The 19468-nt window shown below is 40.6% G+C and overlaps 2 protein-coding genes across 8 annotated transcripts in view; both read left to right on the plus strand.

Moving 5' to 3' along the window:
- ppp1r12c (protein phosphatase 1 regulatory subunit 12C) overlaps positions 1-7994 on the plus strand; it is a 47820-nt gene extending 39826 nt beyond the window's left edge. For 4 of the 6 annotated variants that reach the window (XM_008118470.3, XM_008118472.3, XM_003225866.4 and 1 more), the window contains 9 exons: positions 300-449; positions 1148-1238; positions 1526-1647; positions 1809-1867; positions 2140-2248; positions 2360-2464; positions 4465-4515; positions 5321-5371; positions 5522-7994. In XM_008118470.3, the coding sequence (XP_008116677.1) occupies positions 300-449; positions 1148-1238; positions 1526-1647; positions 1809-1867; positions 2140-2248; positions 2360-2464; positions 4465-4515; positions 5321-5371; positions 5522-5608 (825 nt within the window). In that variant the 3' untranslated portion in view covers positions 5609-7994. Of the gene's footprint in view, positions 1-299; positions 450-1147; positions 1239-1525; positions 1648-1808; positions 1868-2139; positions 2249-2359; positions 2465-4464; positions 4516-4559; positions 4612-5320; positions 5372-5521 lie in introns of all 6 variants that reach the window. The other 2 variants (XM_062957868.1, XM_008118471.3) reach the window with 2 other exon arrangements.
- A 152-nt stretch (positions 7995-8146) lies between these two features.
- Positions 8147-19468, plus strand: part of eps8l1 (EPS8 signaling adaptor L1) — a 45189-nt gene continuing 33867 nt past the window's right edge. The window contains exon 1 of one of the 2 annotated variants that reach the window (XM_062957870.1): positions 8147-15613. The gene's annotated coding sequence lies outside the window, so the exon portion shown is untranslated. The remainder of the gene's footprint in view (positions 15614-19468) is intronic. The other variant, XM_062957871.1, reaches the window with a different exon arrangement.

Consider the following 19468-nt stretch of genomic DNA (forward strand, 5'->3'; position numbering starts at 1 on the left):
AGGCTTACCTGACCTAAATCTTTCATTTCACATGTTCATAATGTTAGTTTCAGTAAAAAAAAATTGCTGAAACATGTTGACCTGCTTTGTGGTATAGAAACCTATCCCTATTCTTTTCATTTTGTTTCTGCCTCTGGTAGCAAAGTTCCTGCTAAAGAAATAATGCATAACTCAAGAAAGCATCTTTGGTAACTGAGATGTACCTGTAGTGCCAATAGCAATCTATAGGTGTCACTGTGCTTCTCCTTTTGGCTCATTTCTCATGCATTTTCTCTGCCTTTCTTTTCCAATACTTCAAGGGTGTTACCCTCACAGATCTAAAAGAGGCTGAGAAGACAATGGGCCGGACCGGGGATTCCAAAACTATGTCAGAACAGAGAAGCAAGGAGGATGAGAAGCATGACAAAGATGAAGAGCAGCATGCCCAGGAGTCTACGGTAGAGGCTTGGGTAGGATTCAGGCCTTACATATCTGTAGGAACTTCTGACTGTCACATAGAGACCCTGATGTCATGATACAAGTCCCATGGCCTAATCTAGAATGGAATTGATCTGTTATATTAGTCCCCCATCTTTCAGGATACAGTCATAAGACATAAAAATACATCAGAAAGAATAGGTTTAGATTTTTTGCCGAGTTACACAACATCTGTTACTAACCATTCTGATATAGAAAGGAGGGAGGTATTCTATCCTGTAGCCTATAAAATATAAGTTCTTTGTGTTGACCTGTGGGCCGAGAATCTGTTCTGGTTTTTCACATCACATTATGGTTCTTTTCAGACATTTTAAGCTTATGGTTGGCCCTTTGCAAGACACTTTCCTTCTTTCTTCAGCCTAGGTGGATTTGCCTGGTATCCTTATTATTTATATATATGAATGCAAAATGTAAGGCATTTCTCCTCCAGAAAGCATTTTACATTTTAATTTGTTAGTTGCCATTATCGGTTCTATTTTTAGCTTTTTCACAACACAATATTTTAATGCTGAAATAGGCCCTATTATTGTTTGATTGCTTTTCTTGGATTTTTATAATGGTAAAATTATAAAAGAGGGCATTTTCCAATTAGCATGTATATAAGTATAATAAATAAACCCTTGTGTTTTACACTTGTGACAAGTTTCTATTTTTTCTCTCCTCTGTTCAGGACTCATCTAGAAGATTCCGGCTCTCCAGTTCAGACAGTGCTTCAGTTTATACTGTGAATCCATTAGTGGTGAATTCGCAGCCCAGAAAGGGTAATAGCTATATTCAAGTCAATAATTTATATATCTTTGTTTACGTTTGCCTGTTTAATTTTTCAGAACTTTGGGCTTATAGTAAATTATGTGCAACTACAACCTTTATTATTCAGGCAAATTTAGGCATATATTTGCTGCAATGATGTACTAGGGAAATCTTACACTTTCTTACTAGTTCTCTTCCTCACAACATAGTTGATATTGAACTAGTTGAAACACATGGAGATGTTTACTAAGTGAACGGGAACTTGAATGTAAGCTTCACATCTCACTGTATCCTGTAGGCTCCGAAGCTGATGAGACCGGCTCAGAGGCAGATACAGACCTCCGGAACAGATTGGCTATTCGGGACCGCAGAAAAGGCCGTCGAGAGAGACGCATCACCGGATTGGGCGGGAACTCAGAGGTGAATGGGAGAGAGGGCTTCAGATAGGGTTGCTATGGTGGAAGGAAGCACACTGAAGTTCAAGCATCAGTAAGGGGTGATTTACAGTCTGTGGAGAACTTGAAAACTATTGTACATTATCTAGATGAGCTCATATACTCCAATTTCTTTCTCTTTTCCAGGGTGAGGATGACGAAGATGCTGAGCAAGTCAACAATGAAGATCCCTCTGGACATGGCAGGTAGATCCCCTTGGAAGGATTCAACAGTTTAAGCTGGGTTGTGCAGAATGCATTGGTAAATGTATGGATTCATGTGTTCCCTGTTGGATGGCAGTTTGTCTTCCCAGTACAAAAGATTTTTTTTCAAATAGGGTTTTCATTATCCATGCTGTCAAAATCAATTGTGAAAAATCCAATAATATGCAAATATGGGAATATGTTTTTGTTAACACACCCTATCCTCGTTGTTTTGCTTTCACTTCCATGACCCTAGCTTCCTTATCCCTTTTCAGTGAACACCTAAATAACCTCCTACCAAACCGGACAGCTCCCTACAGCTGCCAGAGACGGAACAGCGCTTCATCGGGTTGCAAAGAGGAACCCGATCACTATTACAAGAAAGTTAGTGATTTAAGCTGGAGCGCATGCTTACTCTGGGAGGAGGCTGTTGCAAAGGGATACTGGCTTAGTGATATCAGTGCTTTTCATTTTTCCCCTCTGTGTCTTCCTAAGTTGTATGAAGATCTCTCGATAGAGAATGAAAAACTAAAGGAACAACTACAAGAAGCACAGCTGCAGCTGACACAAATCAAGCTGGAGCTAGAAAGAGTGACTCAGGTATGGATGGGGCAGACACTTCTGAGGAATACAGGAGTGGCAACTGAGGGACAGAGTGATAATTTTATATATACAGTAGAGTCTCACTTATCCAACATAAACGGGCCAGCAGAACGTTGGATAAACGAAAATGTTGGATAATAAGGAGGGATTAAGGAAAATCCTATTAAATGTCAAATTAGGTTATGATTTTACAAATGAAGCACCAAAACATGTTTTAGAACAAGTCTGCCACTTGTTTGGGAGTGTGGCTGCACTTGTGTTGTTGTTGGGTGTGTGGGCCCACTGCGTGTTGCTGTCTAGAGAAACAGCTGTGGATCTGGGCAGGAGGCAGTCTGCATTGGATAATACAGAACGTTAGATAAGCGAGACTCTACTGTAATAGTAAGCCAGTTGCAGGTTGGTTGTCAATCTGTGCCTAAAAACAAACCAGGGTGTTTTTTTAACAAGCAGCAAGCTTATATGTTTAGTTCTATGTAAATGTGTTACTGATTTTATATGTTGATGTATTGCATTTTATGTGTTGTACGGCATCTTCATGTGCTACCCTGTTTCCCCGAAAATAAGACATCCCCGAAAAATAAGACCTAGTAGAAATTTTGCTGAATTGCTAAATATAAGACCTCCCCCAAAAGTAAGACCTAGCAAAGTTTTTGTTTCGAAGCATGCCCAGCGCCTGCCAAACAGAACACCAGAGCATGCAGGATTGGTAAATATACATACTAGTTGTACATGGAAATAATGGTAGTAACAAGAAATTCTTGATAGGATTCACAGTTTGTCTGGTTATGTTGGTTTGTGATGACAACTACTGTACAGTATATAATAAATGTTCATTTTTTGTTCAATAATAAATGTGAATTCTTCTTCATAGAAATATGAGACATCCCCTGAAAATAAGACCTAGAGCATCTTTGGGAGCAAAAATTAATATAAGACACTGTCTTATTTTCGGGGAAACACAGTATTTTGTAAGCCGTCCTGAGTCCCTATGGGAGATGGTGGCAGGGTATAAAGTGTCGTTGTTGTTATAGAAACCATGGTTTTATTGTCTTTAGAGCTGTGGATTGATGAAATTATGGTTTCTCCCTGGCTTGTTTCATCAGGTAGCTTTAGCTGACAAAAGGAGTTAGAAGAAAACCAGATGAAAAGTGGGGAAAACAAATTGTGGTTTGTTTTGTCTGTAAAAACAATTCGCAGCTTAAGCAACAAAACATAGATAAAACATAAACATGGATAACGTGATGTGCAGACATAGCTAATGTGGCAAAAGAGAGCGAGAACAGACATGTCCATAATGTATGTGATTATATTTTATCTTCGGGCCAATGAATACCTACTAGGATTGGATGTGAACCAGTATAGCCTAGTGGTTAAGAGTATGAGCTGCTAACTCGGCAAAAGTTAATATTTCAATTTTAACTCAGCAATAGTTATTTAGTAATAAGGAAAGCACATATTAGAAAAACCGAGGCAAGTCTTAAGTCACCTCAAGACTTAAGTTAAGTCTTAAGTAGTCTTACCTCTCCATCTGCAATATTGACCTATCTTCTGGGGATTTTCAGAAGATGGATTATACCCTTTCACACATCTGTATAAAATCCACATTGAAATGGTTTATATGGCCGTGTGGACTCAGATAATTCAGTTCAAAGCAGATATTGTGGATTATTTGTCTTGATATTCTAGGTTATGTATCTGTGTGGAAGGACCCTTAGTTAAGAATCATTTTGAAATGCATGATATAAATGCCCGCTGGCCCAGGAACAAGGTATGCAGTCTTCTTCCACGAAGTCCTGCCTAAGCATTATGGTCTTCAACAGATGCCGTGCTTAGGGTAATGCTTGCTCTTAGAGCCCAGACAGACCACCAGCAACAGGGCCCTCCTTATACTCACGTTCTAACCAAGGACTATCCTTCCAAATATTAATACTTTTCAGCCCCTTAGTTTGCCATCTTTATGCTTCTCATGTTGAGTCTTTTGTGTCATTCACCCACAGAGGCAAGAGCGTTTTGCTGAGCGGCCAGCTCTCCTTGAGCTAGAGAGATTTGTAAGTACCTCTTTCCACGTCTCTTCTTTTTTGCCCTTTTCTAGATGATATTGCATCACAAAATCTACATTCTCAGGATCTTTCTGGATTCAAGAGGTACCTTGTGTTGTACTGTGGAAACTGTCTGGGGTTGTCTTTAAAAAGTCTCCTATATTACAAATAGATGCAGGGAGAAGTCTGGCATTTTCCCATGTACCACCTGCTCATTATTAAACTTCTTGTAAAAATTGATGGTCTAGATTCTACTCATATTTCTAAGCAGAGTGGATTATGTCAAGGGTGGACAAAGAGCTGCTTGCAGATCACCAGAAGATTCAGTGCAGCTCCCTTTCCATGTCTGATGGAAAATGGGAGATGGTTTGCTATTTAACCATTCCCCCATCCCCTATCTAAAATTGTATTTCTAGAAACCAGAAGTAACCAAAAAGCTGCTTTGTATTTTCTGAACATAGCCATTCCAGGTTTGAAAAAATATGGCAGGGGGAGAGTTGAAATAGGATAAAAATTGTGCCCCAAGGATTGAGGATGTTGTTTACTCCCTCCAAAAAAAATGATGGGTGGAAATGGCCCTTAGGCTCTCACCATTTGATCTCCTCTGTCTTAAGTTTTGCCTATGACAAGCTCCTGATTCAGCACTCTTGTTTTTTAAATCTTGCATGCGTGGGTGGACTGTAGTAATTTTAGGCTACACAAGACTGAAGTCAGCCTACTTCTCTTCTGTTGAGAAGGGTTTCATTAGTATGGCATAAGCACACTTCTAAAAAGCTTTGACACTCTCTTTCCCCCCCCCCCCCTTCCTTACCAGGAACGCCGAGCTTTGGAGAGGAAAGCCGCAGAGCTAGAGGAAGAGTTGAAGGTAATTCCCATCTGTTTGGATGACACTGGGGTCTTATTCTGAGGGCTGCCATAAACTGAGAGTAGTTTAGCTTCGGTCTGTTTGTGGAGCACAGCAGTTAAGGTTTGTACCAGATCCATTGTTTTTTAGTTTTTGCCTTCTGTCTCACAGGCTCTTTCAGATTTGAAGGCTGACAACCAGCGTCTCAAGGATGAAAATGCCGCTCTTATACGTGTTATCAGCAAACTCTCCAAGTGACCACTGCTGCCACGGCCCCTTGATGAAGTGGAGCCTTATTCTGCGCGCTCCTTCTTGCGCACCAGCTCCTCAATAAGGACAGGAGAAATACATGAGGAGAGGGGCAGCCAAGTTTGTATCGCCACCAAAACACTCCAGATTTGGGCTCTTCCAAGCCTCAGCCAACCAGAAGCCCACCAACCATGCTTTTCTACAAAGAAGGCAAAGTTTGTCAGCAGAAACAATGTCTTGCACGTACCCTTTTTATTTTTCCCCTTTTCCTTTTCTTTTTACTTCTTCAGAGACAGTATTTATTTTGTGGCTTCCTTACAGTGATGTTATTTGCTTGTTGCTTTTCCTTCAGTGAATAAAGGGAGTGAGAGTGATAGGAGCCATTCTTTTTGGAGGCTTGTAGAAGTGGTGTGGGCACAATCCAGTTCAGCTTTTCTGGCAATAGGGGAGATGAAACAACAGTTTGGAAGCAAAAGGCCAGACTTTAGAAGCTGTGCAAAGAGTAGCATTAATGGGAAACCTATAGTCTGGACTATAAGAATTGCTCCCTAATGGAGAATGGGCATTGCTTATAGCTCCTTAGGCTGCAGGCTTGAACCTTGTAATCCAAGAGCAGCATTGTCCCGGCACTGGTCATCCCATGGCATGGGAGAGAGGTTGTCTGGACTCAGTCCATGCAAGTTCTCACAGCATGATGAAGACTTAATTAATTGGTAATTGCATAAATGCTGCCAGAGGGCAGCTGACTCAAAAGTAGTAGAGTAAAAAGGTTGCATTTAGTAAATGACTATTGTAGCAGAGGGGAGCACAACCCATAGCCTGTGGCTACATCCCATGTAGCCTTGTAATCTACCGGGACTCCATCCACTTTGTAGTATAACAATTAATTGGGTTGCAAGATCAGGATAGTGATGGTAGAAGTGCTGTTCTCTAGCTTCTCAATTCGCTCTCATCATGCTACTTGTAGCACTGCATAGACCATGATCTTGGTAGAAATTGCTAGAGGATGGGAATGTTCCAAGATGTGTTTAGGAGAATGTAAGCTTTTGTGTGGAGATAGATGTGTGTATGTAGCTCCAAGCTGTTAACACACGCAGAAGACAAGAAAGATTGTGCAGCCCTGTTGTAGAGACCCAGGCAACTGATCTGGGGCCTAGAAAACCTAAGCAAGCAGCTTAGAACAGGACAATGGGGCGGGTGGGGAAATGTGATTGTATGAGGCATTGTAGCCACAGCCTGTTTGAGGCCTTGTATGGTTTAATCAGAGGGAGAATCAAGTTGACTGTTATTTTATTTTTTTAAATGGTGTGTATGATTGTCTGCCTTTCGGTTGTCTAGAACCAAAGGGACGCGGGAATGCTGAGGGGGCATTATATGGCAGATGGGATAGTATTAATTGCTGAGAAGAGTGTGAAGTGCCATAGTTGTGGTGAGGGAAGACAGAGGCAAGGGTATGGTTACAGTTGCTCCTTTCCCTTGGGCAATTGACTTTGACTCCTGTCCTTCTTTTTCCACAACCTTTTTTGTTTAGATGTGAGTTTGGTCCTCAGTTGTCCAGCGTTAGGCCAGACGCCAGAGGCTGTTCGTACTCCTTCCTTGCCGGAATCAGGTCTAAAACCAAGCCCAAGAGAAACGTTCCCTTTCTTCTTTATACCTTCTGGACACTACCCAGTCCAGCTGCAAGGTTATCCAAATGTTTATAACCCTGGTGTCCGGCATGGATACCAGAGGCCGTATCCAGCTCCATATTTGACATTGCCCTAGTTGCCAACCTTTGACTCCCCGCTCCTCTTCCTCCAGAAGCTCTGCTTCCTTGACTCCTCCCTGGACTCCGCTGCTGCTTTCCTAGAGGCTATGCGGGGTTCTACATGTCTCTCCCGCATTCTTCTTCCTGCACGCACACAATCAAATATTTTCAACGTTAAAACTGAGGGCTAGAAGTACTTCCAAGTGAAACTGAGGGCTAGAAGTAATTCCAAGAGAAACGGGTCCAAAGTACTACCCTGAAAATCCTTTGTGTGTGTATATGTGTGTTTTTCCTGCGCTATCATGAGCCAAGATTCCTCTGCCAAAATAAATAGTCCATTCCTTTTTGCCATGACCACCCTATTACTCCCATTCCCCTTCCTTCCCCTTCACCTGCCTTGGTCCATGAATTCCCCTCCCCAAACATATCTGTACATAACAGAAGTATTTTCTATATGGCTGCATCGCCAACAAAAACAAGAAGAAAAAATGCAGAAAAACCTAAATGTGCAATATCGCATGAGTATTTTTTTTCCAAAGAAGTCTCTATATTGTACTTGTTTATTCAGCAGCTCAGCTGCATTTGTTTTAAAGGACAGGGAAATGAAAGTTACCGTGTTTGACTATAATTAAAAATGATGAAAAATTGGTCCTTGACTATGCTTATTTCTTTATATGCAATGAACTAAAATTTAGTCTAAAAGATTAGAGTTGGTGTAGTGTGTAAGGGTGGGGAAAAATCTGGTTTGCTGAATATTTTGCGCTACAAATCCCATAATTGACCATGGGGGATGAAACTCCTAAGAGGTACAAGCCACAGCATTCAACGGACAAAAAAATTCTCAGTTGTGGTGCTGTAGATAGTATGATTTGGCAACAGATTCAGATCTTTAAAAGATTTTTTTTTTATGTATACCACCTTGACATTGAACCAACTGTGGAATAAAAACGTGACAGAATCCTTAAGCACGATTACTCAGCTTTTGGTCTGTCTAATTTATTTAGATTGAAAGCCAGCACGATGTAGTGATTTGAGGTTTTGGACTAGAACTCTATGTGACCAGGATTTGAATCAGTGCTCAGTCATGGAAGCCTGCAAAGGGAGTTGGACTGGTCACACTCTTCCAGCCTAAGAAGGCAGCTGCAAACCTCCTCTGAATAAATCTTGCCCAGGAAACTTTATGATGGAGGTAAGTCAGAGTTACCTGAAAGTCACATAAGTTATTTTGAACAAACAAACAGAACTATGAAGCTGCCTCGGTATTTAACCATAAAAATGTTGGCATCAACAGGAAGAAAGCCAACGATTCTTTAAATGTCAAGTCCTGTTTTAAAGGGGAACTGATGGCCACTATCATTTATGCCTTTAAAGCAAGGTTGGTAATACTATGAGGAATAGATAGACTGGTAGTGGTGTGTATTCAAGTAATTTCCAACTTGTAATTATACTAAGGATTTTCTTAGCGAGATTGTTTAGGTAGGTTGCTTTTGCCTTCGTCTGAGGCCGAGAATGTGACTTGCCCAAGGTCACCCAGTGGGTCTCTATGGCTGAGTGGGGATTTGAATCCTGGCCTTGTTTTTGAACTTTTTGTGCAGTTAGATACTGGATGCTACATTAGTTTAGTCTGTAATTCTTTATTATGTTTGCAGCTCTATCAAAGTTCCTAATCCCTGTGTGATCTCCTAACCCATTCCCTTTCCACTTTACAAATATATATATTTTTAGGATTAATATTAATAATTATAAATTGTTGTAGGATGCTAAGGACTTTGGTTTGGAAATCTCAGACTGAACACCCCCCCCCCCCCACATTCTAGTTTTAGTAAACGCAGAAGCTGTGAACCTCAAATTCAGGATTCAGTTCATGTTGGCTTTACCAGCTGGCCCTTGCTCTATACATGTTTCCTCTTTTGCATCTTGCTTTACACCCTGAATGCTAATTCCAACTGAATTATAAATTTCTTTCATCCAGGTGGAGGAAACTTCATACATGAAGCAGCTTTAATAACCCAAATTCCCAATCATTTCTCCAAAAGGCCCAGGGCTTCTTCCTTCCAGCCCCAGTGCTTCAATCAGTCACCTGCAACATCCAGTTGCTAGCCTGTGATGTTAGGGCATTTGCCATAAAGTTGCATAACCCATCCTCGCTGTGCTCACAGGGCAAACTAAAGGTAGTCATCGGATTACAATGTGACTTCAGGCATGACTCATAGTGTTCTGGAGCCTCTCCTCAGACTAAAATTAGAGATGGCCTCTGCCCCACCCTTCAGTCTTCTCTTCCTCCCCATGCTAACCCTAACCTTCAAGAATGGTAAGGATGTCAAGGCAAGGTGTGCCCCTCGGGCAAGAATGATGCATCGTCCCCAAGTGTCCCTCCGCCTCAGAAAAACACAGACGTAGTGCATGTTAGCTGGACAACGTAGTGCATCATCCTACAGGTAGCCTTGGTCCTCCCAGCCCCAGTGTTGAAAAAGTAGGAGTGAAAAACCTTCTAATCCATGACAGAACAGTTGAGAGCTTGTTTTGGAAGATAAAAGATGGCCTCTAGGGTTGCTCCTCAGAGAGCTAACAATGTAGGGATTTAGGACTCTTAGACCAGGATTCACATCCTTGCCAAAAAAAATCCTATGATAAGGTCACCATGCATCAGAGTTGACCTGAAGCTACATAACACTGTTCACACCATCACCACCACTCTCTTCTTGTGGTTGTTTTTCCCTCTCTATCCATTAGGTTTCCTCCTAGGTCTGATTTTTCAAGAACTCTTGAATGCTGCTTGCATGGAAAAATGTCTCTCCAGCAGTAAAGAGTGCAAGTTACATATTTAACAGAGGTGTGTGTAGGTTAAAGCTTCTTGGCTTCAAGGTTCTGCTTGCATGTTGCGTATGCTAACAACTCATAGAATCCATAAAATGTGCACAAGCATTTGGGCTAGGCAACAGATTTATAGACGTTTCGGTTATTCACGAGGAAATAATTTTTGAGGCCACACCTAGTCAGAGAGGGAGGCCTGCTGTGGGCAAAGGCACTGGACTTCTATTTCTCCCAAGTGTTTCTTGCCAACAAGTCAACAAGTAGGAGGTACCACAGCCCAGAAGCAGAGCACATGTTTTGCAAGCAAGCTGTTAAAGACTTAATATCCTGGCATTTCTTACTGAAAGGAATAATAGCAGGCAAGGTGAAACAGGCTGGTTTGCGACATTTTGCAAAGAACAAGACTGGGGATGGGATTTGCAGTTGTCTTTCTCCCAATTGGTCAAAATCTTGTATCTGAAGATAGCAGTGTTGCTTAGAAGAAGCAAGGCAGGTGACACAGCCTGTAGCTCAGACTTCCCACACTTTGCAACCACCATCCAGTATCTTCTGCTTGAGGCACTTGCTTCACTTTGCTTAAAGGTAGAACTGTCCTTGGATGTGAATAACCTTGGAAGACACCTTAGATACTGCCAGTTTAGTGGTGCCAAATCAGCTGCATTCCAGGCTCAAGATTTCAAGGCCAAAGCCTGGCACTTTGGAACAGCTCTGGCAAATGTAATTAAATAATATATTAAGTTTCAACCACAATTACATTATTCAAATGCAAGATGAACAGATTAGAATGTTTCCATGTTGGATAATAAGATGCAAACCTTAGCTAAAAGTGGGTGTTCCCAGCTCCAGCTGAAGTGAGATCATTCTTTCTTAGCTGTTTAGAGAATCTTCATAGGAAACATTTGCTGTGATTTGCTTCTGGCATGAAAGGTTTAAGTGGCCACAAGTCAAGCACAAAATGCTCACTAGGAACAAGGCAACATTGTAATATCAAGACAAACACACAGCGGGGAGATGATGTCCCTAAAGGGTGAAGTTTTAAACATTAAGAGCTGCATTTCACAGATCTCAATAGGACTTTGTTGCTAAATTCTTGTGGTATTCATAAGGGTGCCCTATCACAAGATTTGTTTTTGTAGCATCATTTGTTTGGAAAGGGCTTACCACTGCTTTCCTCTGCAGCTGAGAGACTGTCTTTTCCAAGATCACTAAGTGGGTTTCCATGGCCAAATGGGAATTGGATGGCCAGTATCCTAGTCTTTTCTGCCAATCTAGCAGTTTGAAAACATGCCAATGTGAGTAGATCAATAGGTACTGCTCCGGCAGGAAGGTAACCCTGCTCCATGCAGTCACATGACCTTGGGGGTGTCTAAGGACAACATCGGCTCTTCGGCTTAGAAATGGAGATGAGCACCAACCCCTAGAGTCGGACATGGCTGGACTTAACGTCAGGGGAAACCTTTACCTTTACCTACTATCCTAGTCCAGCACCTCAGTAGAGTGTACTTCTAAGCCAGTGGTCTCCAGACTTCAGTCCTCCAGGTGTTTTGGACTTCAGTCCCCAAAAGCCCCAATCCCAGCTCGACCACCAGTCACAAATTCTGGGGATGAAAGTCCAAACACCTAAGCCCAAAGTTTGGGGACCACCGTTCTAAGCCAAGAGAATAATGTTCCTGGTAAAATTTCACCATAAGTCTTCCACAAAGTCATCTATAACCAATTGAAGCTTGTAGTTCTCTGAGACTTTCTTTCGCACGCACATTTTTCTGAGTGGCACTATTATCCAGAATGTCTAGCACTCTTCAAGAGAACTGGAGAAGACAGATTTCAGGCCTTAGACCCAGGGTCAGACCTAAGCAGCTTGAAATCTAACTGGAGTTCAAAATCACAGGCAAAATGGGAAATCCAGCATGTCTAAGGCAGCTTTCCTTTATATAAGCTCCTCCCCACCTCTCTTAGATGTTTAGCTCAGCATCAGAGATAAGACCCTGATGATGTAAATGGCTAAGAGAGGCAGAAAGAGGTTGTATCACTGTGTTAGATAACAATTTAAGCCAGTGAAGCGTATGGTATGAATGTTCTGATACTTTTAAAAACTGCCTGTTGTATTAATACCTGAAACTGGGTGGGAGGGGAGGAGATACCAAAAATGCTCTCATTCCTGTTCCGGCCTGAAATGTTCAAGGTAAGAAGTCAGAGAACAAACATTTTGCAGATCAATACAAAGTACTGTAATTTTTACTATTTTGCCAGCTGCTTAACCTGTATCCTCACTTTATTTTATTCCCTACATTATGATTCTGTCATCCTTCATTTGTGAAACTGAAGTCATACATAAAGCTCCCAGTATGAGTGCCATGTCGGGATTGTCCTGTATCCTGAGATTCTCATACCAAAACCTGAGACGTAGAAGGGATACATTGTATACCTTACATAGAAAGCTATTCAAACAATACAGCGTGACAGATCCCCTTTCCATGCTGGTCCTGTATTTCCAACTCTTGTGCTTCTATTACTTTTCTCCTGGGTGTATTGTTTAATGAGTTCACTGTAGTAAGACACAGTTATAAAGAAGAATAAACAAGTAAATATTTATTAATACTAAGATCAAACATTAGCCTCTGAACATATGCATAGCTCCCCAAAATAGCATTCGGTTCTTCGTCCTGGCTGACTGTCCTATCTCAAATAAAGCATCTCCATATTCTACATCCTCTCTTTCTCAAGCAGATTGGGGCTGCGAGGTTATCTTATATTATAACCTATTATCTTTCTCCACAGCAACCTGCTTCTGCTCATGCATTTAGGTAGATTAATTCAATTGGCATAGGGCAGAATACATTGTGTACGGAAAGGTTGTGGATGTTCCTGGTGCCTTTAAAATAGCAATACCCATTACATCTTGTGGAAGGGCTGAAGAAATCATAAAAGTTTTAACATGCAAATAGTTTATTGCCTATGTCTGGGAAAACAGGTTGTAAAGGGACATGAGACAAAAACAAAGAACTGACGGGAATCAGCTTTAAAATTTCTTATAAAAGTAAGTGCAAGTAAACTTGGAAGAAGATATAATATAATTCTAATGGACGCTTCAAGTAACCTAACAGAAGTTGAACTACACAGATTTGGGCAGGATCATCCATTTAAAACAAGAGTAGGAATAATTCAGTCTTCCAATATTATTTCGTTGGAAAGCAAACACTAAACATGAAGGGTGAAAGACAATAAGATACTACACAGAAAAAATATATACAGTAGAGTCTCGCTTATCCAACGTAAACGGGCCGGCAGAATGTTGGATAAGTGAATATGTTGGATAATAAGGAGAGATTAAGGAAAAGCCTATTAAAAATCAAATTAGGTTATGATTTTACAAATTAAGCACCAAAACATCATGTTATACAACAAATTTGACAGAAAAAGTAGTTCAATACACATTAATGCTATGTAGTAATTACTGTAGTTACGAATTTAGCATCAAAATATCACGATGTATTGAAAACATTGACTACAAAAATGCATTGGATAATCCAGAACATTGGATAAGTGAGTGTTGGATAAGTGAGACTCTACTGTAGTTTATTACTGAAATACAATAAGCCACTGGAAAAAGTGTGAGGCATATTGAGTTAATGAATAAAATACAAAATTACAATAATTAAACTTTAGTTAAAATGGCTAAATTACTCATGGATATGTATTAATTTTAAATATGCTTGTCTCTCTTTAGCAGAAACTGAAATGCAAGTAGAAAGTCTGATAGTTGCCTTAGCTTGAGGAGAAGTCAGCCATGATTTTAAATCCAGCATTTTCAGAATCTACCTGAGTAAGGATTGCCTTCTCCTCCTTTTATTACGCATAGCAGTTTTGTATGGGTTCTTTTCCTTTCCCCTTAACCACCATGGCTCAATGCTGTGGAATCATCAGGGTTGTCATATCATAAGTCTTTTATCCTTCTTAGAGTCAAATAGTGCTGGTGCCTCACCAAACTACAGCTCCCATGATTCCATTACATGGAGCCCAACAGTTAAAGCGAGGCCAAACTGCATTTCTATTGCGTAGAGCAGGCATGGGCAAACTTCGGCCCTTCAGGTATTTTGGACCTTAGGTTTCAGAAATCCCAGCCAGCTTACCAGCTGTTAGGAATTGTGGGAGTTGAAGTCCATAACACCTGGAGGCTGAAGTTTGTCCATGCCTGGTGTAGAGGCACCTGAAGATGAAGTATACTGGTTTTTCCTTTTTCGTATCAGGAGCGATTTGAGAAATTGCAAGTCGCTTCTGGTGTTAAAGAATTGGCCATCTGCAAGAACGTTGCCCAGGGGACACCCGGATGTTTGACGTTTTACCATCCTGTGGGAACCTTCTCTCATGTCCCTGCATGGGAAGCTGGAGCTGACAGACAGGAGTTCACCCCACTCCCCGGATTCAAACTGCAGACCTTTCGGTCAGCTGTCCTGCCGGCACAAGGGTTTAACCCATTGCGCCACCGGGAGCTCCTTAAGTATACTGGTAAAAAGTGGCAACAAGCCTCCATCAAACAATTTTCTGTTTTATTAATGGTGGAAATTATATTTATTACATATACAGTAGCCTTTCAATTAACCAACTTAGTTAACTGGGGGCCCTTCCACACAGCCATATAAACCAGACTACCAAGGCAGGATATCCCACAATATCTGCTTTGAACTGTGTTATCTGAGTCCACACTGCCATATATTCCAGTTCAAAGCAGATATTCTGCCTTGATATTTTGGGTTATATGGCTGTGTGGAAGGGCCCTGAGAGTCTACTGTATATGTTTTACATATAATACCTTTATCTGGTATTAGCAAATGCCAGATCAATTTAGTTTCTGGTGGTTTGAGACTTACAATTATAAATAGGCCTAACTAATACTATATTTTATACTACCAGGTATGGGCAAACTTCGACCCCCCCCAGGTGTTTTGGACTTCAACTCCCACAATGCCTAACAGCCTGCTGTTTTGAAATACAGTATTAAAAGCAAAGAAAGACAACTTAATGTAACACAGATTTAGTGTCTTATACATGTATTTTTTAATAATATTATTTTGTTTGATGTTTTTGAGAGTTCCAAATGCTTGAGTTGTGGCAAACTGAGAGTGTGCTGTCATAATAAAGTAAGTCAAAGCTACCTTTGTTTAGTTCCAATTAGCCAGGGTCATGCTGCCTTCCGGAGTTTCGGGTTTCATTTCAAGTACAGTGATGTGTATGTGTGAGAGAGGAAGGTTTTCAACAATGACCGCAGCAACGCAGGTACAGCTTACCTGCCCAGGTATGCAAGGGGTGTGGTTCAGCTGGTTGGCTCACCTGCACAGGGACCGGTAGGTCTCACACCACTTTGTAATTCTTGCTTGTCACGCCGGATGCCACCAGCTCGGTGCTCCGAAAAGCGATGGTAGGAATTGGGGCCAAGCACCTGCGAAAATAGGACGGTAGGTAAATTGAGACAGAGGAGAGAAGTGGTGTGGGGAAAGGGAAATGGAAATGCATGGCATGCCTAGAATGGATCTAACCTCCGCTTGATTTGCATTTGCAGTTTCAAGTCCTTTTGTAGTGAAGGTTTAGTGGAGCGGAGTGACACCATTTGAGAACCAGCTTTTCTGGGTGACTTGATGGCAGAGCAGAATTGAATAGGGTTGGTTCACCACGGTGGGAAACAAAAGTCGAAATCTCTAGAAAAAGAGAAAAAAAAGATACTAGAATACAGTGCACCCTCAGCCATATAATGCTGTTTGAAACTGCACTATGTGGGTCAGTATAGAGCATGGCAGTTAAAGTGAGGTCAAACTGCATTCAACAGTGTAGAACAGGCATTGGGCAAACTTTAGCCCTCCAGGTGTTTTGGACTTAGGAATTGCTGTTAGGAATTGTGGGAGTTGAAGTCCGAAACACCTGGAGGGTCGAAGTTTGCCAATGCCTGTTGTAGACACATACAATGCAGTTAACCTTCATTATATGAGTCTATACTAACCATATGGTGCTTTATATGGCAGTATAGATGAGGCCTCTGTTTACCAGAATTCTCAAACAACCAGCAAAAACAGAAGAAATAACACCATGTAACAAAATTTGGAAACATTTCTGTTCCTGGTTTGAAAGTGTTATTTCCTGTTTAAATCACGCAGTACTTACTTTGAAAGTAGTTGTTCTACTCCAGAAACTTTGTATTTGTGGTTGGCACAATTTAGGTTGAATTGGTTTAGACTCGATGAGATATTCATTGAAAAATGATAGCAAAATGTGCTACAGGATGTCCATTCCACAAAAACAAAGTTTTGGCAGTTTAATAAAATTTGTCCATGTTTTTATGATAGAACCAATTAGGAAATGGCATTTATATCTCAGGAATAAAAATCATGTTACATTGTGTAATACTTTAATTTTTTTAAAAGGTAGTTTTATAATACAGTGAAACTGTATGTTATGATGTTTGTCTTTGTCTTTTAATTACAGTATTTTGATATTAATATCAAGTCGATACAGAGTTCATAGTATGGCATAGTGTGAGGTATAGTAGGGTGTCCCAAAAGTCTCTATACATCGGAAAATTAACAAACCCATATTATATTATATTATATTATATTATATTATATTATATTATATTATATTATATTATATTATATTATATTATATTATATTATATTATATTGAATGTTTTGTAAATGAAAGTACATTTAGTCACAATTTCCCATTTTCCCTATGGTGACTTTTAGAGGCTGTATTAGTTAGGCCTTGTTTTAATAGTAACCCTCAAGCAACCAGAAACTATGTTTATCCGGCATTTATCCTCATGGGTCCCAGTTAATTGAGGATCTACTGTACTTGGTTTTAAACTAAGGGCAGTTTGTTATATGAAAACTTCCTGTTTTAAGGAAGCACTGTGCCATCTGAGGGATGGAAACACCGCTACAGATAATGGGCCTTAAATAAATTTCTGTTATTGCAAACATGAACTTAAAACAAAATAAGGTTGTTGACGTTAGCAACGTTTCTTCTTAATTATGAACTAAATGGGGGAAAGCCTAGATTCTTCTTCAAGTAAAAGGTCTAAATTTTGTGATTGTTTACGGAACACGTTGTTGTTGTTAACTTTATTAATCCGGGCTTATGTCTATGGAATAATGGGATTGGTAGCTTGGTGAAGCACTAGCATTCTTTCCCAGAGAAGGCTAAAGACCTTGCAAAACTACAACTCCCAGGATTACATAGCACTGAGCCATGGAAGTGGTGTTAAATTACATTAATTCTACAGTGTAGATGCACTCTAGGTAGAACAAAGCCTGAACTTTGACTATGTCTTTGATTAAACTGTTGTTGTTGTTGTTGTTGTTGTTGTTTATATAGCCTGTGAGAGGATATAATTCTGTTAATTCTGTTACTGTGTTGTTGAAGGCTTTCACGGCCGGAATCACTGGGTTGCTGTGAGTTTTCCTGGTTGCATGACCATGTTCCAGAAGCATTCTCTCCTGGCGTTTTGCCCACATCTATGGCACCTCTGAGGATGCCTGCCATAGATGTGGGCAAAACATCAGGAGAGCATGCTTCTGGAACATGGCCATATAGCCTGGAAAATTCACAGCAAACCAATTCTGTTACTTTTCCTTTGACATTTCCCCAGATGTTCTTACAAAATTATTTATGTGTTATTTAAAATTTTAAGCTCATTTAAGTTGAAACACTACAGAAATGTATCTACATAGCAAGATTAATGCAGTTGGACACCACTTTGGCTCAATGTTATTGAACAATGGGAGTTATCATTTGATGAGGCCCTCGCACTTTTTAGACCTTGTAAAACTACAAATCCCGAGATTCCATAGCATTGAACCGGGGCAGTTAAACTTCCATCGAATCGCATTAATTCTACAGTGTAGATGCACCCTCCAGAAATAAAATGGCGCTTGCTTCTTCCAGTTTGATGAGAAGGCATTGAACAAAGTACCATTTTGTGTCCACGATATGTTTTGAAAGCAAATACTATAAAATGAGCAGCTCTACTGGCCTCGCAGCCCTTCCTTGACTATAAAAATGCTTTTAAAATATATATTAAAAGGAGAAAGGCATTATGACACGTAACACAAGGCCTAGTAAGCCCAAGTTCACCAATATTGGCCCAAAGCGGGATACCTGACTTGTTTGTCAGTATGGATAGTATCTGAATTTTTGTGTATGTGTGTATCAGGAGCAATTTGAGAAAATGCAAGTTACTTCTGGTGTGAGGGACTTGCAATCTGAAAATGATGGATGGGCATTTGGAGAACGAAGTCAGGCCCTCAATTATAATTTAGGATCCAGGGCTATTTGAAGCACTGATTAACATCAACCGGGACTGGGAAATGGGAACTGTACAAACATAGGGTCTTCATTTGCCATGAGTCTCTCCAAGCAGAGGATCAAGTGTGCAAATTCTTCTATTTTGAAGGGCTTACTTCCAGGTAAAAGGAAAGTGGTGCATGCAAACTACAACTCAACTAGTAGAATGACAACTTGATAAAATTTGCAAGGATTGATTGATGTTATGCTCCAGCTTCCAAGGGGTCAAGTATTACACGTTTTGACTTTTGCGAATTAGATTTAAAACATTTCCTGTACCTGTGCTTTTATGCCATGCATGGGCAAACTTTGGCCCTCCAGTAGGCTATTAGGAATTGTGGGAGTTGAAGTCCAAAACACCTGGAGGACCGAAGTTTGCCCATGCCTGTTCTACACTGTTGAATGAATGCAGTTTGACATCACTTTAACTGCCATTGTTCAATGCTATTGGAATCCTGGGGTTTGTAGTTTTACAACGTGCTTGGCCTTCTCTGCTGTTGCCTCACCAAACTACAAATCCCAGGATTCCATAGCATTGAGCCATGGCAGTTACAGTGGTGTCAAACTGCATTCATTCGGCAGTGTAGATGCACCCTTGAAATCTTTAGATCTTCAAGTGTTAATTTTTCCAATGTGATTCTATGGTTGGCTTCCAGTGGAAATTGATCGTAGAGTTGTGCTTGAAGACTTAGAAATTCCTAGAGAAGGGGAAAAAAATAGCAAGGTTGTTGTGAGTTTTCCAGACTGTATGGCCATGTTCCAGAAGCATTCTCTCCTGACATTTCACCCACATCAATGGCAGGCATCCTCAGAGGTGTTCGGTCTGCTGGAAACTAGGCAAGTGGGGTTTATATATCTGTTGAATGTCCAGACTGGGAGAAAGAACTCATCCGTTGAAAGCCAGTGTGAATGTTGCAATTGGCCACCTTGATTAGCATTGAATGGCCTTGCAGCTTCAAAGCCTGGCTGCTTCC

The sequence above is a fragment of the Anolis carolinensis genome, chromosome 6 (assembly GCF_035594765.1).
Source record: "Anolis carolinensis isolate JA03-04 chromosome 6, rAnoCar3.1.pri, whole genome shotgun sequence".
Lineage (NCBI taxonomy): Eukaryota > Metazoa > Chordata > Lepidosauria > Squamata > Dactyloidae > Anolis > Anolis carolinensis.